The following is a 22,980-nucleotide window of genomic DNA, read 5'->3' on the forward strand; positions in this document are numbered from 1 at the left end:
CCGCAGGGGGCCGGTGAGCAGCCGGGGAGGAAGCCAGGTGGACGCAGGGGTGTTAATTACAGTACAACTTTATTAATACTGGAATCTTCACAGTGCATTTGTTACTTGTAGCAGTGACTATTTAAATCAAGGCGGGGGGGGGGTGGAGGGGGCAGGGAGGAGAGGATAATTTATCCAAAAACGGACAAAGAAAAGAGACAAAATGGGGTCAGATGGGATGGGGGGGGGTGTGGTGGGAAGGGAGGAAAGGTTGAGCAGGAACCAGGAGCAGAGACCCGGGTGGGGAAATAAATTAAAAAAAAAAGAAAAGGAACAAGTTAACAACAGCACCAGAAAAGTTACTTCAGTCAAAAGACGCTTTTGAAAAGAATATTTCTCTGTACAAAATGGGAAAAAAAGAAAAGAAACGAACGTAAAGAAGTTCCCCAAACCAAAGTTTGTGGTGCGGGCTGGTTGGCTCGGATCCCGAGGGGGTGGGCCTAAGAGGTGGTCACTAGATGGGAGATAGGCGGTCAAGGGGATGGAGGAGTTATGTACAGCCCTGGGGTGGCTTGGGGGGGAGGAGGCCTGGGGGGGTGGCTCTGCCATGCCCACCCCCCTCCTTGGGCCTCCCAAGTCACCCCCGTACCCCACTGCTCCTTGCCCTGCTCATATCACACACCCTGCATCTTACGCGCTCAGCCCACCCGGGTAAATGCCAGCACAGCCCTGTGGGGAAAGGGCAGTGTATCTGCCTGCCCGCAAACCCCCCACCCCCCGCCTTCCCCAACGGGCCATCTGCTCTCCTGTCCTCTTCAGGTCCTCCCTCACCTGGGCCCTCTCTCAAGATGCCCTAACCTGGGCTCTCGGGTTGGCCTGAGCAGTCAGCAAGGCTGTTCTCAGACCTAGCAACTTACAGATACCATCCTCCATCTGCCCTTGGGAGCCTGGGTGGGGGGGGTGGTCCAGGCACCAGGGGCCACCTTGGTGCCCCAGACCTGCCTGGCCACCTTGCTTGGACCCCGGTTCCCTGCACAAGAACTACCAGTAGCTCCAGCCTGGTGCTGAGACTCAGCCCCAATCCCTGCTCTCCCGACCCCAGGAGGCCCCCTGCCCTGTGGTCCCGCTGCCCTCCGAGCCCGGCCACCCTCACTGCCAGCCGGCGGGACAACAGGAAGCCCTCCACTCGCCCTAGACGCACCTGCTTCTACCTGCTTCGAGTTGGCGGGACTCAGCACGTGGAGGGGAGGGCACCCCCACCCCACACCACTGCCAGCACAGGACCGGACTCCGGGGGGACTGCACTGGGTTGGCATCTCCTCTGGCAACAGAGAGTCAAAGCCAAGCTCCCTGGGCTACATCCCAGCCCCATCCAAGCAGATGTGCTGGCCAACCCCCAACACCTGGCCTTCTCCAACCTTATTTTGGCTTTGCTCCAGAAACTGGAGGAAAAAACAGCTACCCCTTGGCTTTGAGGAAGCAATTTGGCCCTCCTCCTCCTGCCATGGGCCCACCGGGCCACTGTGAGGACCCCTGTCCCTCAGGCACTCTTGGACACCCTGTACGGTCCACCCTGTCCCACCACACAGTCCTGTCTAGTCAGCTCTTTCGCTATCATATTCATAAAAATAACCCCCACACCCTCTACCAAGCTCCAGCCCCTATTGCCCAAAGGTGGCCGAAACCGTGACCAAAGTGCCACCAGAGTTAAATTCTCAACGTGCCCATATGAGGGCCACACATCCGAAAGCAGCTCCCGGGGGACCGGCCAGAGGACCCTGTGGCCTGCCCCTCTCCCGCAGCCACACTGCCCCAGCGACGCCACGCTAGGACCTGAAGCCACCTTAGACGCCATGGCCTTCTCCAAACACGTCCCCAAGACAACGCAGGGCCCTGGGGCTGTGCGCCTCTTCCCTCCACAGGAGGCTGGGCCTCCCAACCTCAACCTGCTCCCCGCCATCCCGGATAGCTTTTCAGTCAAAGCTCACACCTCAGCCGACTGGGCGCCGGGCCCCTCCGCAGACAGCCTGCCTCCCCGACAGAACTCTGGAAGGGGAGAAAAAGGGGAAGGAGGGAGAGGCGCCTGGTCTCCAGGAGAGGCCTCGGGCAGGGCAGGCCCAGAGCAGGGCTCCCCCAGTGGGTGGGGGCGGGGGGAGTGGCAGGGCCTGAGGAGGAGGAAGAGGAGGGGCAGAACAGGCAGGAAACATATAAAACAGGCTCCGGATCCAGTTCAAGGCCTGCAGGCTCCGAGCTGGCGGGCTTGGTTAAGGAAGTCACTTCCCATGTAAATGCTGAAATCCAGGATGAGTGTCTCTCCATCACACGTGACTTAAAAAACAGAAAACCAAAGGCTTGCCTGGCTCTGCTGTCTCCTCGCTGTGCCTTCGCTCTGAGTGGCTGTGGGTCACTGGTCCGGCCACCTGCGTCACACGGGCCGGAGGGCGGGAGGGCGGCGCCATCACAAGATGCGGGGTGCCGACCTGTCGTTGGTGACGGTCCTGCGGAGCCGCACCCCGCGGCGGATGGCCACCAGCATGTCTTCGGCCGGGGGGTCGCTGGAGGCGGCAGGGGGTGGGCTGGGCGTCTCCTCAGCAGGGGCGGCTGCGGAGGCCAGGGCCGTGGGGAAGGGGAACTGGCCCTCGCCCAGGGCGTGGGCGCCCGCCACCAGCTCCCCGAGCTTCTCCACCAGGCTGTGCCGGTTGGCGGCCAGCTGCTGCTGCTCGTCGTCGTCGTCCGCCGCCAGCCCGGCGTAGCTGGCCGCCTCGGGGGCCGGGCTGGCCCAGGCCGTGTTGGGCAGGCTCAGCCGCTTCGGGGAGGCCTTGGCCAGGTCCGCGGCCAGGGGCGAGGCGGCCTCGTCGCTGTAGAAGACGCACTCCTCGCTGCCCGCCCGCGTGGGCCCCGCATAGCCGGGGGAGTCGGGCACGGTGGGCGTCTTCACGGGGACGATGGGCGGCCGGATGGGGATGGGGCCGGCGCTGGAGAGCGCGCGGCGCACGGCGGGCTTGGTGGACGGCGTGCGGCGGATGGTGGCTACGCCGGGGGGCGCGCCCGAGGCGCTGGGCAGCCCCGCGGTGGAGGCCGGCCGCTTGGTCTGGATCAGGCGGCGGTAGTTCTGGGCGATGTTGCTGTTGCGGGGGATGGTGGATGACTTGTCGAACTCAGCTGGGCCCTCGCCGTCTGCGTCCCCGTTCACGGAGTAGCAGTCGTAGTCGGAGCCTGGTGACACGGGATGCGGTGGGCCGGGGCTCGGAAGGCCGGCTGATCCGCCCCGGCCCCGGCCCCAGGGCCTACCTTGGGACGGGATGGTGTCCTCGGAGCAGGAGGGCGTGGTGGTCTGCGTGCTGTAGCCGCTGGAGTACTGCAGCGAATCCCGACTGCTCTTCTGGTGCTCCAGGCTCAGGCCGCGGGTCAGCACCATGGCCAGGTCACTGGCAGCGGGGGACACCTCCTCGCCGTGCTGGGGGTGGGAAGACTGCAGGCTGAAGCTGGGCTCCCCGCTGCCCCCCTCAGCCCGGATTCCAGGTGGGTCCCGCCAAGAAGCCAGGGCTGGCCCCGACACCAGTTGCTGGGCCTTCAGGTACGGACCTGGGAGTGAAGGTGGGGCCCCGGCTGGGCTGCCGGAGAGCTGGCGCCTACCTTGGCTGCGATGGTGGCAGGGGACATGCGGGGTCGCGGTGCCTCCTCGCTGCTGGGGCCCAGGGCACCCCCGCTGGCCAGGCCTGGTTCTGTGTCTCGGGGGTGCTCCGCTCGATCCTTTCTCCGCTGCAGGCTGGTGCCCAAGGGCTGCTCGTGGGGGCCCGCCTTGGCCCAGTCCTGCAGGGGGCGGCGGATGGGTCAGGGGGCCCTTGGCCCTGTCATCCGCAGTGATGGGTCCCCTCACTATTGTTGAGGTTCAGGGTTTTCAGGCCCATATGGGGGTCAGGCCCATGATCATGGCCAAGGACAGAGCATGGAGGGTACCATGACCCCTCAGTCCCTCCAGGCCCAGGGGTAGGATAGCATGTCCCAGGAGGGAAAGATGTGTGTTGGGAGTGGCTGCAGGTGTGCCCAGGCGGCTTTTCCTGTGGGGAGCAGGCACCGTGTGCACCCCCCGCTGGTTGACCCTGGACCCTCCCTGCGTCCCACTGCAGGTGGGGAGCACTGACCGAGGTGGGGGAGCTGCACTCGCTAACGGACTGGCAGGTTTCCGAGGCCTCTGAGGACGCAGAGCTGGAGGACTTCTGCCATGCAGAGGCGAGCAGGCGGGCGGACGGGGCGGGGAGGCCAGGAGGAGAGGAGAGAACAGACCTGGTCACAGCGCCGGCATGCAGCGGGGCGCTCCGGCTCGGTGCCCCACCCCGCCACCCCTGCGAGCGTCTGCAGCAGATCTCAGCACCCTGAGCGCACACGGCGGGCACCGGCCGACTCCGTAGCCCAGCCCAAGAGCCAGAGGTAGTGAGAGTTCACAACAGGACTTGCTGCCCACGGCCTGGATGTGGCAGGCCAGGGAAAGAGAGACACAAGGGAGGGTGGAGGAAAAGATGGCGTCCCTGTTGTGTCAAAAGAACACGCCTGCAGGAAGGAAGGAGTCTGGAGCTCCATCTTGCACGCGCAGAGCGGAGCTGCCTGTTCGCTGTCCACACACAGATGCGACGCAGGCAACCGCATTTACAGGTCTGGAGTTGAGGGAGAAGACAAGGGTAGCAGCCACCAATCCACAGCCATGAGACAGAGTAAGGTCAGCCCGGCAACAGGGGCCGTTAGAGAGAAGGTACAAGGACCCAGGCAGGCCCACAGTCAGTGACTGGGAAGAGGAGGGTCCAGCCAAGGGGAGGAGCAAGGAGCTGCCAGAGCAGTGGGAAGAAAACCAGCAGCAGACAATGTTACAGAACTCAGAAGGAGCTGCCCCGTGGAAGAGGGACAGGCAGCGGCGCGAACGCTGCCAGGGGTCTCTCAGATGAGGGCACAGAGGCCTCCCTGGAGACTTCAAGAACTAGGTCACAGGGGCACCTGGGTGGCTCAGAGGGCTAAGCCTCTGCCTTTGGCTCAGGTCATGATCCTGGAGTCCTGGGATCGAGCCCCGCATCGGGCTCTCTGCTCAGCAGGGAGCCTGCTTCCTCCTCTCCTCTCTGCCTGCCTCTCTGCCTGTGATCTCTGTCAAATAAATAAATAAAATCTTAAAAAAAAAAAAAAGAACTAGGTCACAGAATCGTGGGGGCTGGGAGTCCACTTTTGAGTGGACCATGTGTGCAGAGGAGACTCCTGCTCGGGGCCGGTGCAGGGATCAGGTGGCCTGGGAAGCCCCCAACTCAAAAGAAGACACAAGAATGAAGACCAAAGCAGCAGCCAGGGCGGACGTAGGACCATGAGGACTCCCTGAGGCACACGCTGAGAGCAATACAGTGACTGGGAGACTGGGGAAGGGCCAAGGTGAGGGGCAAGCCCTGCGATGGCCCGAATTAAGGGTCCAGCAAGAGGTGTGCAAAGGGTCCATTATTTGTACCGTGCCTGCCCTGTCAAATTCTTCAAATTCTCCTTAATTTAGACCCCCAGGTTTTTTTTTTTTACAGTTTAGGATGAATCAAGATCACCAAAATAAAAGAAAATGAAGCACCACAGGTGAGGCTTGGACGAAACAAGAAACAAATGTGGATTCACCAGTAGAACTGTGAAAGCAGACAAAAACCAGGAGAGAAAGCATTAGGAACCCTCCGTGGAAAAATGCAATGTGAATTCATGAACAAATACTTAAACCGGGGATAGAAAAAACTTCCTTAATCGGATAATAAAGAGTGTCTAGACAAATACCCATATATTTCCCTTGGAGGGTGGGAAAGAGAGAAGGACGCCTACGATCACCATTTCTGCTCAGTACTGGGCATCCTAGCAGGGCAGTGGGGCAAAGAGTAGCAGAAAGCAAAGGGATTGGTAAGGAAGGAAAAAAAGCAGTCCTTACTCATCCAAAACGTGATGGTTGTATATGCAGAATTCTCACGAGTCTACAGTGACCAGAAATGACAAGCGACTTTAATAAAATTATTCAATAGAAGATTAATATGCCAGAGAAAAAAACCCAAAATTTTAAATATCAGCAGCCAACAAACAAACAAAAAAACCCCCTAAGGAGCTAATATAATTTAAAATACTATCAACAGGGGCGCCTGGGTGGCTCAGCCGGTTGAACTTCTGACTGGATTTCGGCTCAGGTCACGATCTCAGGGTCATGGGGTCCAGCCTCACATCAGGCTCTGCGCTCAGCGTGGAGTCTGCTTGTCCCGCTCCTTCTGCTCCCCTTCCCACTCGCTTACTCAGATAAGTAAGTAAATAATAAGTAATCTTTAAAATGAATAAATAAAACATCATCAATAAATATCAAACATCCCGAAAAAAAAAAAAAATCCAGTGATAGATGTGGAATACCTTTACGTGCAAACTACGAAACATCACCGAGAGAAGCAAAAGCCAAAATAAGTGGAGACATGAGCAATCCCCAGTCAAAACTCCAGGAGCTGCTGTTACTGTTGTTTTGATGGAACTGACCAGCTGACATTAAGGGATACAAGGAATTGCAAAGGGCCAAAAATAGACAAGGGCATACTTAAGAATAACAAAGCTGGGGGCACCTGGGTGGCTCAGTGGGTTAAAGCCTCTGCCTTCGGCTCAGGTTATGATCCCAGTGTCCTGGGATCAAGCCCCACATCAGGCTCTCTGCTCTGCGGGGAGCCTGCTTCCTCCTCTCTCTCTCTCCGCCTGCCTCTCTGCCTACTTGTGATCTCTGTCTGTCAAATAAATAAATAAAATCTTTAAAAAAAAAAGAATAACAAAGCTGGAAGATTTCTGTTAGCACGTATCAAAGTTTTGTATAAAGTGACAATAATTAAGGCGGTATGGTCTTGGTATGAGAATACAAATCAACCAACAGACAGAATACAGACTCCCAAAATGGCTACAGGTATGTAGATAACACCCGATTTATGGCAAAGATGACACTGTAGTGCAGTGGGGGTAAGACACGGCCTCTTCAATAACTTGCCAATTAGGTATCTGTGTGGAAAAATGACCCCCACCTCATATTAAACACACACGCGCACACATACACAATTCCTGATGAGGAGCAGATCTGGGTAAAAGAGAAAGACTTTTCTAGGGAAATATCTTTGTGACTTTGGAGTGCACAAACGTGGCTCAGAACGCAAAAAGCACAATGTAAAAAATGAATAAGTGGAACAAACTGTACATCCGTTAAAATTAAGAATTTTAGGTCATTAAAAGACTCCATTAAGAGAGTAAAAAGGGAACCCACAGAATCAGAGATCTCAGATGAAGGAGTTGTATCCCTAATATATAAGAAGTCCTAGGAATTAATAAGAAAAAAACAAAAAACAAAAAACCGGGGCACTTGGGTGGCTCAGTGAGTTAAGCCTCTGCCTTCAGCTCAGGTCATGATCCCAGGGTCCTGGGATCAAGCCCCACATTGGGCTCTCTGCTCAGCGGGGAGCCTGCTTCCCCCCACCCCCACCCCACCTGCCTCTCTGCCCACTTGTGATCTCTGTCAAATAAATAAATAACATCTTAAAAAAAAAAAAAAACCCATCTAGTAGAAAATGGGCAAAAACATGAACAGGTCCTTCAGAAAAGAGGACAGCCAAAGTGGCCTGAGAAGGTGCTCAACCTCATTCCTCATCAGTGACCTGCACATTAAAAACACAGGGCACTACCAGATGTTCCCCCCAGAATGGCTAAAATGAAAAAGATGTAAAATCACCAAGGGTTGGTGAGGACGAGGAGCAGCCACTCCCCACTGTTATAGGAGTCTTGCCAGAAATGTGGGACCTCAGTCTAATTATGGGAAGACACCAGACACACCCAAACCGACAGATGAAACAGCTGACTGGTATCAAAAGTATCAAAGTCAGGAAAGAAGGACTGAAAAACCACTACGGATTTGAGGAGCCACAAGAGATCTGACAATTAACTGTGACGCAGGGTTCTGGGCCGGATCCTGCCCTCCCGGGCCAGAGAAACAGGCAACATTTGGGAAAAGACCTTAGGTTCGTCAATAGTATTGTAGCTACATGAGGGGTTAACATCAGGGGAGGCTTGGGAGGGGTAGCTGAGAAGTCTGTACTCTTTCGACCACTTTCCTACACGTCTGAAGTTATTTCAAAATACCAAGTTGGAAAAAAGCCTCAATGGAGAGGTTAAGTTCCTGTGACATGGAGAAAAAGGAAACTGGAAGACAGCCCTGAATAAATGATCCAGAACATCGTCTAGAGAAGGGAGGAGAAGGAAGTGTGAGAATTAAGAGAAGGATACAAAGCAGAATAAATGAGAAGGTTTCGCAACACACGGAATTAGAATCTCAGAGGGAGCTAATAGCAAGAATGAAAGTAGGAATACATAAATAATGGCTGAAAACTTCCAGAACATATGAAAGACAAGAATACAAAGAGGGAGGTATACAAACATATCAAATGAGGCTACGTAAAAACGAAACTGCAACTAGACACAAACTAAAGGGCAAAGATCTTCAAAGTGACCAGGGAGCAAAGTAAGCTCACTCACAAAGGAACAACAATCTGACGGACGGCAGACCTCTCAACCGACGACAGAAGCCAAAACACACATTGGAAAAATACCCAAGTGTGGAGAGAGAAAAACTACTACCTCAGAATCGTGTCCCTGGCAAAACTTTCAAGAAAGATGACAAAATGACACATGTTTACAGAAAAACAAAACTCAAGAATTTACTACTACAGATCTATTCTAAAAGAACTTCTAAAGGGGGGCGCCTGGGTGGCTCAGTGGGTTAAAGCCTCTGCCTTCCGCTCAGGTCATGATCCCAGGGTCCTGGGATCGAGCCCCGCATCGGGCTCTCTGTTCAGCAGGGAGCCTGCTTCTCCCTCTCTCTGCCTGCCTCTCTGCCTACTTGTGATCTCTGTCAATTAATAAATAAATTCTTAAAAAAAAAAAACTTCTAAAGGAAGTGCTATACTTCAGAAAGAAGACTTGAGGTGCAAGAAGAAATAATGAAGAAATGTGTAAACACATGGAGAAATCTAGACAAATATTGTCTGTGTGAAATGATAGTGAAGTTCAGGAAAAAAAAGTCATTTGTGAGTGTTATAAAAAAAAATAGAGAGTAACAGGTAATAGCTTATAAGTTGGGAAGAAGTGGGTGACCAAGTTAAAATAATGATTAAGATCCTTGAATTATTCAGGAAGTGAGACCCTTTGTAAGGGTGTATGGTAAAATTTCAAGGTACCCTGTAAAAGAAAAGAAACACAGTATAACTTACAATTTAGCAGGGGGAACAAATGGGAAAAAGAAAAACAAATGGCAAGGGAAGAGAAAAAAGAGGCAAAGAAAAAGCAGAATGAATAAAAAGAAAAAAGACAGGAGTCCAAATATGTCAGTCATCACAATAAATATAAATGGACTAAAAATACCGACGAAAAGATAGAGATTGTCAACCTGTATAAAAGAAAACCTAAGCATCTGCTCTTTTAGGAGACTCAACTGAAACATAAAGATACAGTGAGTTTAAAAGCCAAGAGATGGGGAAAATAATATAAATCTTGAACAGAATACAGCTGAGATAGCTGTACTAACATCCAACAAAAGAGACTTTAAGATGAAAGGCATTATAAGGAACAAAGGATCAACTACATCATGTTAGAAGATTCAAGTCACCACGAAAAGTTGACATTTTAAACGTGTGCGCACTTAATCAAAGAGTCTCAAAATGCACACAGCAAACGCGCATGGAACTATATGGGAGAAATGAACAAATCTAAAATTTGTCAGACATAGGTGAAGCAGACAGAAGTGAATGGAAAATGGGTAGAGATGGTCAGGGCAGACAACTCTTTCGAGAAGTTCTGCTGTGAAGGATACTAGGTGGTTGGGGGATAACATGGGGGGAAGGGAGAGCTTTTAAGATGCATGATGCTAGAGCTTGTTTGTGTTACTGATGGGAATGAGCCAGCACAGGGAGAGAGACTGAAAGTGTAATGGGGATATCCTTGAGCAAAAAACCCAAAACTTAAAATACTGAGCCCAAATGGAGGCACTAGCCTAGATGGGGAGGAATAGCAGACTGGATCCAAATGCAGTCACTCCTGACACCCTGAGGATAGCCCTCTGGGCAGGCAGCCTGACGTTCTTTTGTCTTCTACTGTGGTCCCTCTGTTTACCCAGCTCATTGAGGCTGCAGGATCTAAGCCTGCTTCTGGGGAGATTTGTGGGGCTCCAGGGGATGACTCCTAGGGCCAGCCACCCCATCACAGCAAGCCTATGCAGGGGGAGGGTCACAAGGGATCAGAGCTGCTAAGCAGCCCCCTCGGGGCTCCCATGGCTGGAAGAAGGCAGGAGGTAGGGAATCAGGAAACGGTGAGGAAGTGGGGCCACAAAAGCCTCCGGCTGATGCCTCTGTGGCCCATGCAGGTGGCTCTAACCTTCTCCACCTCTCCGTAGCCAGGCTGGTCCCCGGTGAGGGGATCCTGGGGACCTCCAGGCCTGTTTCAACAGCTGCAGGCCCTGCAGACACTCCTCACCTGGCTGGTGATGTCCGAAGGCATGGGTGAGGGGGGCTTGGAGTAGGTGGCATCCTGGGAGACGAAGCCAGAGTCGTGGGACGAGACGCTGGAGAGGCGGGCGGCTGTGGTGGCTGGCTGGGCCAGGCTGCGGTAGCGACAGGTGGAACTGGGTGAGTATGTTTGGGCACCCCCAGGCCACGGGGCTCCGCCACCCTTGGCACCGCTACTGCTGCTGGGGGCACTGGGGGAGTCAGGGAGGGGGACAGCGGCCAGACAAGGAGACACAAGGGTGCGTGTGGAGGAGAGGGTGACAGACGAGGGTGGAGGAAAGAGGTGAGGGGCAAAGGAAGGAAAAGACAATGTCAGACTACAAGTTGTGAGACGTGAGTGCCACAGAAGAGTAGGGTTGTGGGTCGGTGGGGGGTAGGGGTGGGCAGGGAACCACACCCAAGAGCTGGCCCAGCACCTGCCCCTGGAGAACCCCAGGGTTCCAGGGCATCCCTAGGGCCAAGCAGTCACTCTGCTTCCTACTTTGCCATTAACAACCGAGTCACAAAGCACCAAACCCTGGCCCATTTGGGCTAGAACCCAACACAAGTCTGTTTCTGGATTGCCTCCTCAAAGTCTGATTTTTGCCATGAAATCCTAACTGGGTATCTAGGCCTGCGGTGACTGTCTGAGGACCCACCATTGTCCTCATCCCCTCCACTCCCTTGACTGTGTCCAGCCCTCCGTAGCTCACACCCTCTGTGCAACCACTTCACGCTTGGCCAGTGAAGGCGGCCTTCTTTCTGAACAAGATACTGAAGTTACCCAGCCCCTACCCTGGGTCACAGGTGTCCTCTGCCATCAACCCTTCCTGCCATGATAGACACCTACCTGAGGTCCAACAGACCTGGGCCCCCTCCCTCCACAGGAGCTGCTGATGGCCATGCTGGCTTACCTCCTTGCCCAGGTGCCCAGAGGTGGTTCTGGGGAAGGGGAGCCTGGGACAGAGGGGCCTGTCCCACCAGTAACTCACTCTGTGCTCACTGCCCTCCCCACTAAGGAACCTTGAATCTTAGATGTCTCCTCCAAATGCTGTCCTAGCGCCAGCCCTGGAGGTGTCCCTGATCCTGAGCCTGCACCATGATCGAACGAGACTCTGGGGGCCAGCATGGGCTGGGGTTTGGGCAAGAGGCAGTGGCCTTCAGGAACCAGAGCTCAGGAACCAGCCAGGTTGGAGTGTCCCTTCCTGTGGGGCCTCAGCACACCTTCCCAGAAGCATCTGTGCCCCTCCCTGATTTTAGATTCTTACTATCCCTCCACACCTGCCAACAGTCGTGCAATGCCACAACCAAGGCCTCAGTTTCCCCTTCAGTGAAATGGAGATAACACCATACCCGATACGGTGGTGTTAGGATTCAGTGAAGAAAAAGCATAAAGCACTTAGCATGGCCCCTGGCACACCGTGACTGCTCTGTAAAGGAAGCTGCTCCTGCCCCCGCCACCCTACTTCCTGCTACCACACGCGTGCGCGGGCAGCAGCCTCGACACACAGGTACGTCTGTCCTCCGTGCTTGCATGCAAATTCCTCTGTGATGCACTTGTGTGAATTCTGGGGCCTGGAAGCAGCTCTTGATGCAGCTCTGCCGGGAGCTCCCCCATTCTCTCCTTGGGGGCCCCCACCTCCCGGCCTCGCCCCCCAACCCCGTCCACCCTGCACTGACCTGCACATGCTGGACTTCCGTGAGCCGGAACCGCTGGGCGACGACGGGGGCGTCTGGTAGGACCAGCTATAGTCTGAGCCCTTCAGGTCTTTGATCACCTGGACAGGGACGGGGACAGGGTCACCGGAGGCAGCCTTCCTCTGCAAAGACCCTTATTGTGTTCTGGGGGCCTCCACAGAGGTCTGGTAGGGCCAGAAGCCCCCCACTCTCTTCCCTATTGAGAGCCAAGCCTCGGCAAGAGACCCTCCAGGGCAGTCTGAAAGCAGGGCTGCCAGAGGAGGGGGAAGAGGAACATCAAGGGAGACTCTGCACCCCCTCCCCCCCCCGCTTCTCAGGGATGCTGCCCCCTCCTGGGGGGTAGCCACTGGAGAACCAAGTGTCCCTGGGGACTCACTGTCCTGGCAGAGCAGCCCAGAGAGTGACCATGAGGGACACCGTGGGGCTCAAATCTTAGCTCTGCTGTGCCCCTCAGGCAAGTTCCTGGAACCTCAGTGGCCCTGTGAGCAGCCCGTGGTTCCTGTCTTGCAGGGCCATTGGTGGGGGGGGTGTTCAATGGGATGGTGTAGAAAGTGCCTGGCACATGGTAGGTGCCGGGTGAGAGCAACGTCACGGGCCTGTCGGGGAGGACCACCCCTCATGCAGTGGGAGCACAGCGGTGAGCCGAGCGGGTGGCAAGTGTGGGCAGGTGTGTCTGTGTGCCTCGGACCAGGGGAGGGGACAGGTTCTGGCTACAGACGACAGGAAAGCATCACCAAGTCTGGCTTATTCAGGGGGAGCCTGGGGGCAGACACAGGGCCCAGTGCCATGGGACCTCCCCACTTCTGCTCTCAGACTGAGGCTCCCACTGGGTCCTGGGCACACCATCCCTCCCCGGGGCAGGTGCTCCTGGATGTCCCACAGTGCGTGTTAGGACGTGTCTGGTCCTCTGTCCTCTTTTTTCCTCTACCGTCCCCAACCAAGGGCGGGCCATCCCCACCCCTGTCCCCAGCCCCAGGCCTGGCCGCACCTGCTCGCTGGCGGGGGGCAGCTTGTGGGGTTCGGCCGTCAGCACCACCAGGTCGTCGATGATGCCCTGCAGATGTGTGATCTCTCCCAGCATGGTCAGCTCGCCGTTCTGGGGAAGCCGCGGGTCAGACCCACCGGCCCTGCCCATGCCCCCCACCCTGGAGGGACGGGCCTCCCCTGGCTTTTCCCCTCTAACCCAGCGCTGCTCAGACCTGACGGAGGCTGGAACCAGACACCCTGGGGCCACTGTGACCAAAGGTCCAGCCTGAATTAGCGCATCACGAGCTACGAGACCTGCCTTTGGGAGGTGAGCACGGGGCTCTGAAGACGCAGCAGGGATGACTGAGCCGCAGCCTTTCTCAGAGGTCGTGGGATCAACCCTGAGCACGGTCCCACCTCCTGGGGCCTCTGAGTCACCCAGAAGGACTCCCAGAAGCGGCTCCAAAATCCTGATTCTTGGGATATTCTCAGGTTCTTGGAGACCCTTCAACTAGCCCAAATGGCAGGGATGCTGAGAACAGCGCAGATTCCGAGGGACCCACCACCACAGGCTGCAGGAACGTGATGAAGGTACAGAAGCGCCCACGCTCCTCGATCAGGGCCCGGCGCACCGCCTGCTTCTCTGTCTCCTCCAGCAGCAGGTACATGTCGTTGACGTCCTGCAGGGCACTGTCCAGCTGAGGCTGCAGGTCTCCTTTCCCTGGAGGGGCGGGGAGGAGAGGCCGCGCTGGGGACGCCGCCTGGCTCGCCGTGTGTGTGGCTCAGGCCCCGTGGTGCATCCCTGGAGGTGGGGCTGGGCACTGCCACAGGGGTCCGGGGACTGGGGAGGGCAGCCAGGACTCCGGGGCTTGTGCCGGGGCTGGTCCCAGAGCAGGCAGAGAGGACAGACAGACACACACACAGGAAAGACACCAAAGCTGCAAAGCCACCCGGGACCTGGAGTGGGCGGAGCCCACCGGGAGCCACCCTGGGAGCAGGTGTGCCCAGGTGAGTCCAGCAGAGGCCTCCACAGCTGAGATTTCCAGCCCTGGCGGTACCCTCACTGCCTGTGGGCCAGAACCCCCTCACCTCACCGGGCACAGGAAGAGGGTGGGAGGAGGACAAAGTAGAGCCAGAGGGCTCAGCTGTAGGCCAGCCCACTGAGGGGTGGGGGGCCAGGAGAACTAGGGGCTGGGCCCCTGGGGAAGGGAAGGGGGTTTTCTCAGTGTGGGCTCCCACTCAGCTCAGGGAGTGGTGCACAAGGACAGCAACAGCGACACAAAGCAGCAGCGAGAGAGAGAGAGAGGCAAGAGGATGATGGAGAGATGGTGAGACAGGAAGTGAGAAGGCAACAAGTAATGGGGCAGGCCTGGTGGGAGGGGGTAGCCAGGGCCTGTGCCCCCCACCCTGCCCACTCCAACCCCTCTTGGCCTGGCAGACTGACCCAGCAGTGGCCTGGGACTCATCCCTGGCCAGGGGTCCCCGGGGCCCCAGGGGGACTGTGCCCCGGGCCCCTCCCTTGCTGGACCGACCGCCTTCCTTGCTCCTCCTTGGCCTGGAGAGGCTCCTTCCAATGGCCCTGATCTGGGGGAGACAGACAAATGGGACAAGGACGGGAGGAGCAGCTGGAGGGACGGACATTTGACTTACCAAGTAGCTCTACAGGAAGGATGTGGGAGGAGAAGAGGAGGAGAGACAGAGAAAGAAAGAATGTGTGAAAGACAGCCGGATGGAAAGAGCCACTCCTGGGGCAGGGGTGTGGGTGCCTGGGCCTGTGGGGCCTCCTGCTGCCTCCCTGAGAGGGGAGGGCCTGGGTCAGGTCTGGGGTGCAGAGAGGCTCCCTCTGTCCCACCCAGCAGGTTGGAGGGTCTTGTCCAGGATAGGGTCCCTCCAGCCAGGATGACTCCCTGGGGCACCCCATAGGGTGTGGGGAGTATGGAGTGGGGCCCCGTGGGGCTACGCATCCATGGGCCCCTGTGGGCTCTACCTTTGCGTGCTTTCTTCTGCAGCTTCAGCGTGTCTGAAGACTTTTTCTTGATCTCATGCCGGGCTCGTTTGTACTCTGCACACGGGGTGAGAGAGGAGTGCTATAATGGGGCAGGGGGGTGGGGTGGGGTGTGTGTGCTCTGCACAACGCGGGTAGGAGGCCCTGGCCCCAGCCCGGGGCCTACCTTTTGCGTGGTCCTTGTCCAGCTGGTTGGCCGACTTCTTCCAGTCCTCGATGCGCTCCTGCAGCGGGTTGATAAGGCTCTCCAGCAGCGCGCTGTGGGAGGCGTGGGAGGGTCAGGGCCACCAGCGGGGTCTCCCTGCGCCCCCCTGCCCGCCCGCCCGTGGCGCCCACTCACTTGGTGAACTGCCGCAGCTTGGTCTCGATGCTGCGGTGGCGCATGCACATGCGCGTGAGCGCCGAGCCAATGTCCCGGGTGGCCCCTGGCGAGGCAAGTGCGCAGCTTGGGAAGGCCCCCCCCCCGCCGCTGGGGCATCTGCAGTCCCAGCTTCGGCCACGAGGGGGCGCACCGGCCCGCGAAGACCGAGCTCGCAGCCCGTGCCCCGCCCCCAGCATTGCGCGATCCCGCGCTGGGATCCCGCGATCCATTGAGGGGGAATTTGGTCGGTTCTCAGTATTTGCTGAGACTCTCCGTGCGGGACCAAGGCCCTACCCATCCCAGCCGTGCCCGCCTGCTGCAGCTGCGGGTGGTCTGGTGGTCAGGCCTGCACGAGAGACCATCGGAAGGGCCTGCCAAATCCCCTCCAGCCCTGGCGGGAACCCCCTCCGCATGCCCAGAGGCAGGCGTGAGAGTGCGAGCAAGCGCCCGCTATCTTGGTTCTCAGGGCCCCGGGTCCTTGCTACTTGAAATAGAAGGCAGAGGAGACACCAAGGCCAACAGGGGCTTAGCTGCCCCTGCGTGCTCTCAGACGGACAGATGACAGCGGGGGTGAGAAGCAGCCATGGTCAGACGCAGTGTACAGAAGGCTGAACCACTGTGGCAGAGGGATCGAGCTGATCGAGGAACCTCCGCTGTAACATCCCTATCACCGTTCGCCCACTCCTGCTTGCATGCCATTAGTGATAAGAGGCTCACTCTCTCCACAACCAGCCTGTTCTATTAGGGAGCAGAATTCAGGGCCCCAACTCTCGGCCCAGTGTCCTCTCCCTGGCTCACATTTCGCTCAGCCTTTCCAGCCTCCAAGCCCAACCTGGGGCAGACCCAACCTCCAGCCACGCCCCCTCCCCACCTCGGGTGTTGGTGGCCATGTCTGCCACTTTCTGGAAGGCATCCAAGAAGGCCACAGCAGCCAGCACAGTGGTCCTGAGGAGATGGACAGTGGGACAGTCTGTGGGTGAGGTGTCCTCTCCTCTGCCCGTCCCCTCCCCAGTGGGGGCACCCTCAGGAGCCTCACCTCAGCTGGGAATGCAGCTTCGTGGCCTTGGAGTTGAAGTCCTCCCAGATGGGGTAGGAGCTCTGCAGAGGAGATGGAGAGGTAATGAGACTGAGGAGGCTTGCAAGGCTCTACTTGGGCTGGGCTCCCTACCTGCCTCTGTCAGGATTCTGGGCAGTTTCTGAGACAGTGGCCCTGCCACCATGGAGACGGAGGCTCCTGGGCCTTCTGGGATAACAGAGGACCAAGGACAGAGCCATGGGGCATAAGGAAGGCCTGGCCATGGGAATGACCGCCTTTGCTCATCCCTCCCTCCCTGATAGGAAGTCTGGCCTACAGTCTACAGTGGTCACCGTTTCGGCCTACATCCTCCATCAGGGGAGATGGAAACAATAAATGGCAGGTTCTGTCCCCTCAGGGCTCCCCTGGGTTCTGGTAGGGACTCTGGGCTGAACTGCATGATGGGAACCATGTCCCTGTGGACACAGGGGGTAGTCCACACAGCAAGGTGGGGGCAGAGGGCCAGTGTGCACCAGAAGGGCTCAGGGATGCCGGTCTCAAACTGGGGCCTCTGGAGACCCCCCACCCCGGGCCCCGGAAGCTGCTACTGGCCCGGACACCCATCCATCCCAGGCCGGCAGCAGTGGCTCCCAGGCCCGGGGAGCTGTGACTGCTCCAGGGCCCAGCCAGCCTGCCCAGGACAGCCAGGCCCCAGGCTGAATGGGGCCTTGTGCGGCCAACAGAGCCACCTTTCTCCACCCCCAGTACCCCTCCCCTCCTGGGGACACAGTGTGGCCTTTATCCCAGTCTGGCCCAAAGCTCTGAATTGGGAGGGGGTTTCCCAGTGGGGAGGCTGGGCTCTTGGCGACCAAGTTGTCCAGTCTGATCAAGGGGCTTTTCTGGTTAATGTGCCCTCCCATGGTGGCTGGGTCCCGAGAAACCTCGGCCCTGGCCTGAGGGCCCTGTGGTGGCCTGGATGCTTGAAGGGGAGCCCAGGGCCAGCAAAGCCCCGGCCCCAGAGGGCGTCTCCCTTCCATGTAGGCTGGGGTGCTTGATGCTGGGGAAACAGGAAAGGCAGAGACCCCAGGCCTCAAGGCTTCAGAAGGAGGCTCTGTCAGACTGGAAGCCAAAGGTAGGTTCGAGATGGCCTCTCCAGCTGAGGACAGCCTGCAGAGATGGACAGGAGACAGGACAGCTTCTGACAGCCTTAGAAACTCCCTCTCCTCCCAGCCCAGCCAGTGCCCAGAGAAAGCAAATATTTGAGAAGTTCACACGGGCTGGCGCAGGCCAGGGGAGGCTGTGGGTGGGCTGTCTCCGTGTGCGCGCAGTTCAGGGTCAAGGAGCCTGGTAGGTTGTCCCTGGCAATCCTAAGGAGCTGACCTTCACCTTGGCACCCCCAAGAGTCTTTGGAAAGGTGGAGTGCTCACATCACCTCAACATCCCAGTCCCAAAGCCTTGCTAAGACCCCCAGGGAGAGGGGCCAATGCTGAGGAGGCAGGGGGCCAGGGGCAGGTGTCCTGACCCCCAGGACACCTTCTCAGCTCCTCGGCAGACTCTGGGCAGGCTTGGAGCACAAGGGATTAGGAGAAGCTGGGGACAGACCAGTCATCTCCCCAGCCTCCCGCCAGCCAGGCTCACTTCTTCCCAGACTTTCACCCCGTCAGCTTTCCCAATGGGGAGGGGACAAGACACGGTGTGGGGGAGGCCTGAGGGGCCCTCAGCAGAAGGACAGGCGCACCTTGGTCTCTAAGGACTGGGGCTCTGCCCCCACTGGTAGGTAATTCATAAAGGACCCCGGAGATGTAGAGATGGTGGTGGTGGGGCGGCTGGAGCAGCCAGTGTCCCAAGGGAGGGTCTTCAGGGTTCATCTGGGCCCACGCCCTCACCCTGGCCATCTCCGGGTCGTCAGGCTCCAAGACTCTGGGTTACCACTCGCTGCGGTGACCGCTGCTGGCCGAGCGCTCGCCGCAGCCGGGCACTGTGTGAAGCCGTGGGAGCGCATCGGGTCCTCAGCGTGGCCCCGCGAGATAAACACGACCGTCACCCGCATTCTGCACGTCAGGAAACAGGCTCAGAGGGATTAACTGATGGGCTTGAGCCCTGCAGATGGCAGGGGCAAGCTCTGATCCCATGTCTGACCGGTCACTACACCCACTTCCAGGGTACAGAGTGAGGAGCATCTGGGAGCTGTGAGGGGAGGAGGGGACAGGAACTGCAGGGATGGGAGAAACACCCACTCTGTCCCCAGTGCTTGTCACTAGAGGTGCTCAGGTGGATGGCACGAGACTGACGTGCAGGTTGCCGGGACTTCTGGCCCTTGGAGACTCGGTCTCTGACCTGGGGGGGTTTTGGTAGTCCTGGCTGTGACCCCAGAGAGAGGGCTTTCTGGGTGACCCTGGACCAGGGCTCCATTCAGGGCTTCAGTTTCCTCACCTGTCAAATTGGACTGGGAACTGCACCTACATCTCTGGGTCCCAGTGGAGACTCCAGGAGGCGCTGTAGGAGAGGCACTCAGCACCTTGCCTAGTACAAGGCTCAGTCAATGCTGGCTGAAAACAGGGGACACAGGATCCCCGCCTGTCTGCGGAGGCCCCTCCCACAGGGCAGGGCCTATGGGAGGACAGGCAAAGTTTATGGGCCCATTTTCTGGATGGGTCAGTGCCAAGTGGAGTCCCCCCTCGCTCTGTTGAAGGCACTTTGCCCTGTCCTGCCATCTCGGGAAAGCCTCTGCCCCTCTGAACTTCAGCGGGCGGCCTGGCAACCACCCAGTGGGCATCTGAGCTAAGTGAGGCACAGAGGCAGGGAAAGCTCCCGAGCACCCCACCCCAACCCTGACTCAGAGGCCTCTTCCCAGCCCTCCAGCTTCTAGGTGCAGCTCAGGGTCTCCGGCCTCCAGGTGCAGCTCAGGACCTCTGTCCTCCCTCCAGGTGCAGCTCAGGGTCTCCGGCCTCCAGGTGCAGCTCGGGGCCTCTGTCCTCCCTCCAGGTGCAGCTCAAGGCGGCTTCCCTCCACCTCTGCTGCTGACCCCAGGCCGGAGCCGGGGCTTCCAGAGGAGCTGCTATGGGGCTGTGGACAGGCCTCATGGGGCAAGCTCGGTCTCCCCAGCTCAGCCCCCTTCCTCTATGCAAGCCCCCGCTACTTCTGGGGCTCAGACCAGTGAGGGAAACAGCCAGAAGCTGCCCCTCAAAACCAGGTGATCAACCTCCAGGTGGCCCAGTCCCCTGCTCTGTCCCTGGCCCAAACACATGCATATGTCCTAGGTACTTGGCATCACCCCAGGTGAAACTGCCACATGTCAGAAAACCCGGCCTGAATCTCTTGTTATATCTCCCTTTTCCTTCTGTGTGATCTCAAAGGTCCTTGCAAATTGCCTGGGGAGAGAGGGACAGTTCTGTCCCTCTTTTCTGAAGAGAGAAGCTGCTGCTCTCTGCAGTGTTAGCAGAGAGGCTGTCAGTAGGAGGAGGGGGCGGGAAGGTCCCATTCTCTGCCAGCCCTGGAAGTAGCAGGGGACAGGTGGTCTGGGCTGTCTGGTCCTAGGCAGGGATCCCAGGGCCAGGGCTGCGATGTCCCCAGGACAGGAGGGCCTGCTGAGGACAGAGAGGGGCCAGGACTTCTGAGGGCTGGTAGGGTGGCCCAGAGGTAGAGTTGCAAGGGATGGAGGTCTCAGGGGAGCACGCTCTGTGGGGTTGGGGGACATCTGTATGCTGCTCACCCTGTAGTTCTCGGTGGTGATGGCCTCAGGCCTCTTCCAGGGGCAGGGATCCAGCAGCTGCCCCAGGGCTGTTCCCTGGGTAGCACTGGGAGCCCCCGGAGGGGCCTGCCTGGGCACGGTGGGGCTAGCTGCACTAGGCACTGTGGGGTGTCTCCTCCTGGGCCTGTCATGTCACCGTGGGATTCTGGGTTGGATACTTGGGAGTGTGCGATAGGGCGGGGGCTCTCTGGAGTTCACGTGCAGAGCCTGGTTCTTTCCCTTGCTCCACAATCCTGCCTCAGAGGAGGAAGGCAGGAGCGTTGTTCCCGGCCCCCATCCTGTCACTGGGACTGCAACTCCTCTCTGCCTAGTCAGCCTGGGGCAGCCCTGCCAAACCCTGGCCTCTCTGGGGAGAGGATCTCCCTTGCTCCCCAGATCAACAGAGAGGAGTGAGGTCAGGGACAGAGTCGGACAGTCTCCTTAATGACCTTGAGCCAGTCCCAGGCCTCAGTTTCCCCACCTAGTGAGCCAGTGGTGGGCCAAGAGTTGGTGGCCTGCTCCTGTCTGGCCTTGGCCAGTCATGGGGGGGTGCGGGGTTGGGGGTTGGTGAAGGCCTGGGGTGGTAGTAGGCTCTCCCTTGGGGATCCTCCAGAAACCCAAAGCCTCTCCCTTCCTCCTTCCAAGGTGAGAACAGAGGCCTTGGGATGCAGGGACAGTCAGCCTGGAGACCTTGGAGTCCTGCAGCTCCCTAGGGCCCGTTTCGGGGTACCTGCGCAGGGGTGTGTTGGGGTGGGGGCGTGCAAGAGCAGCAAGGTCGAGCACAGAGGCCGAGGCCGGCGGTGATGGAGTTAACGGTTTTCTGCCTTATTATTTTTCCCTGCTTTGGCGGTGACAGCATTGTCTGGGCTCCAGGGCCGTCGGGGGGCGGGGGTGGGGTGGGGTGGTGGTGGTGCGGAATTGGGGCCGCGGAGGGTGCACGGTAGCGGTAGGGGGCGGAGGCCGGCGAGACCCGGGACCCATCACATTAGGACCGTACAGTCGAAACCCGAGCCAAACCTCATTCATGATTTGGGGGCTGGGGGCACAGGGAGCCCGCGTGTGAGCAGCCTCCGGTGGGGACCCCACGGGGGCGCTACGGCCCGGCGACCCCGGGCAGAGACCCCGGGGCGCCGCCTGGACACCCCGACACACGAACACCAGCACCCCTCAGACGGGGACCCCGAGACCCAGGCACACAGCCGACACAGGCCGGACGCGTTCAGACAAGGACACACACAGCGCGGCGCGCGCACACAGCGGGGCCCGAATGCCCGCCGCCACTCGTCCCCAGAGGGACCCGCACCCGCGCGCCCGCCGGGCACCCGGCCCCGCCGCACCCCATTACCTTCATGTCGTTGACGATGGCCTGGAAGAGCCCGCCCAGGGCGCCGCACTCCTTCTCCGCCGTCTCCATGCTCCGGCCGGGAGGCAGCGGCGGCGGGCGCGGGCAGGGGCGCGGGGCGCCAGCAGCCGAGGGAGCCGGGCGCGGCGGGCGCTCGCTCCGAGGCCGGGCCGGGCCTCCGCCTCCGGGCGGCGCTCAGCGGCCGGCCGCGCGGCGCTCGGGGCTGGCGGGCCGCGGCGGGGCGGCGCGGGCCATGGCGCGGCGGGGCGGGCAGCTGGCGGCGCGGCCTCGGCGCGGGGACTGGAGCGCCGGCGGTAATCCGAGCCGCCGCGGCTCGGGCGTCACGTGGGCGCGGCAGAGGGAGGACCGCGGCGGGGGTGGGGGGCGGGGGCTGTGGGAAAGGCCGGCCGGGCGCAGGCCCATTCAGCGCCGGAGCCCGGCTTTGAAATCCGAGCCCGGGCGCAGCCGGACTGGCCGGGCGAGCGGGGCCGGCGGGCTCGGGCGCCGCTGCGGGCCGGGGGCGGTGCTGGGGCGGGGCCCGCGGGGCTGCCTGGCGGGTGGAGCCCGGGAGTTGGGTGTCTGCCCCCATTCCAGCCTGTGGTCTCCGGTTGGGGTCTTCAGGCGCTTTTAGGGACCGGGCGGTGGGCTGGACTCCTCTGGGGGCGTCCCGCGGGCGCAATACACGACACACAGCGGGGGGAGGGGGCGTGGGGTGTCGCCCGCTTTGGGACGTTCCATCCCAGGCAATGATGAGTCCGCACGGTCCTCCAAAAGCTCTTTGGCTGCTTTTCCAAGCGGGGCCGAAGCCACTCGCATTGGGGGGTAAGGGAGGGGGCAGGATGAGCTTTTGGGGTGTCGTGACCGGGTCGGGGCAACCTGCTTACTCGGCAGCGGGGGCCGGTGTCAGACCAGCGGGGCAGAGGTGGGCTACCGGCCCCAGTCCCCAACGCCTGGGCGCACGTGTTTGGGGACGCACGCAGTGTTCACATGGACGAGGGGCGGCGAGTACTGCCCTTCGTCCTGGAGACTCCAGGCAGGGAAACCCACCCTCCCCGAGAGCACGAACTCCTTCTCCCCCACCCCGGGCGCCTTCATGAGAACCACCTGGGTGCTCACCAGGCCACTCAAAGGCTGCCCGGAGCTGGAGTCTGGTGGACTCAGGCCCACGCGTGTGCTACTGCGGCTTATTTAGCCAAATCAACGTGGGCACCTGAGATGCTTCCTCAGTCCCTGCCCTTCCATTTCCAGCGATGTGCAGCCTGTAGGGCATGCCCTTTCATTCAGAAACTCAAGGTTTGGTTCCCCTGTTCAAAGGGGACGTGGCTGCATTCCCCAGG

The 22,980-nt window shown here is 59.2% G+C and overlaps 1 protein-coding gene across 7 annotated transcripts; it reads right to left on the reverse strand.

The window, feature by feature from the left end:
• Positions 1-55: 55 nt before the first annotated feature.
• Positions 56-21,905, reverse strand: MTSS2 (MTSS I-BAR domain containing 2). Of its 7 annotated transcripts, none has more exons than XM_047710862.1 (15): positions 21,647-21,905; positions 16,593-16,654; positions 16,428-16,501; positions 15,536-15,620; positions 15,362-15,453; positions 15,178-15,252; positions 14,841-14,849; positions 13,754-13,911; positions 13,213-13,320; positions 12,207-12,304; positions 10,516-10,642; positions 4,125-4,199; positions 3,616-3,792; positions 3,271-3,436; positions 56-3,195 (listed from the first exon to the last, which is right to left on the reverse strand). In XM_047710862.1, exons 1-15 carry the CDS (start codon positions 21,713-21,715, stop codon positions 2,438-2,440), a joined length of 2,133 nt encoding a protein of 710 aa, XP_047566818.1. In that variant the 5' UTR covers positions 21,716-21,905; the 3' UTR covers positions 56-2,437. The 7 variants fall into 7 exon arrangements, with proteins under 7 accessions (XP_047566818.1, XP_047566814.1, XP_047566819.1 ...); XM_047710858.1 differs by having other exon boundaries at positions 10,516-10,738; XM_047710863.1 differs by lacking the exon at positions 14,841-14,849.
• Between the last annotated feature and the right edge of the window lie 1,075 nt (positions 21,906-22,980).

The sequence above is a fragment of the Lutra lutra genome, chromosome 17, assembly GCF_902655055.1.
Source record: "Lutra lutra chromosome 17, mLutLut1.2, whole genome shotgun sequence".
Lineage (NCBI taxonomy): Eukaryota > Metazoa > Chordata > Mammalia > Carnivora > Mustelidae > Lutra > Lutra lutra.

Bases quoted from the DNA above. Each gene is read 5' to 3' on its own strand.
- MTSS2 (XM_047710858.1), bottom strand. From the start codon at position 21,715: ATGGAGACGGCGGAGAAGGAGTGCGGCGCCCTGGGCGGGCTCTTCCAG. The intron at 15,621-16,427 runs GTGGGGAGGGGG...TTGCCTCGCCAG, and splicing joins CATGGCCACCAACACCCGAG to GGGCCACCCGGGACATTGGC. The intron at 12,305-13,212 runs GTGCGGCCAGGC...GTCCCTGTCCAG, and splicing joins TGCCCCCCGCCAGCGAGCAG to GTGATCAAAGACCTGAAGGG.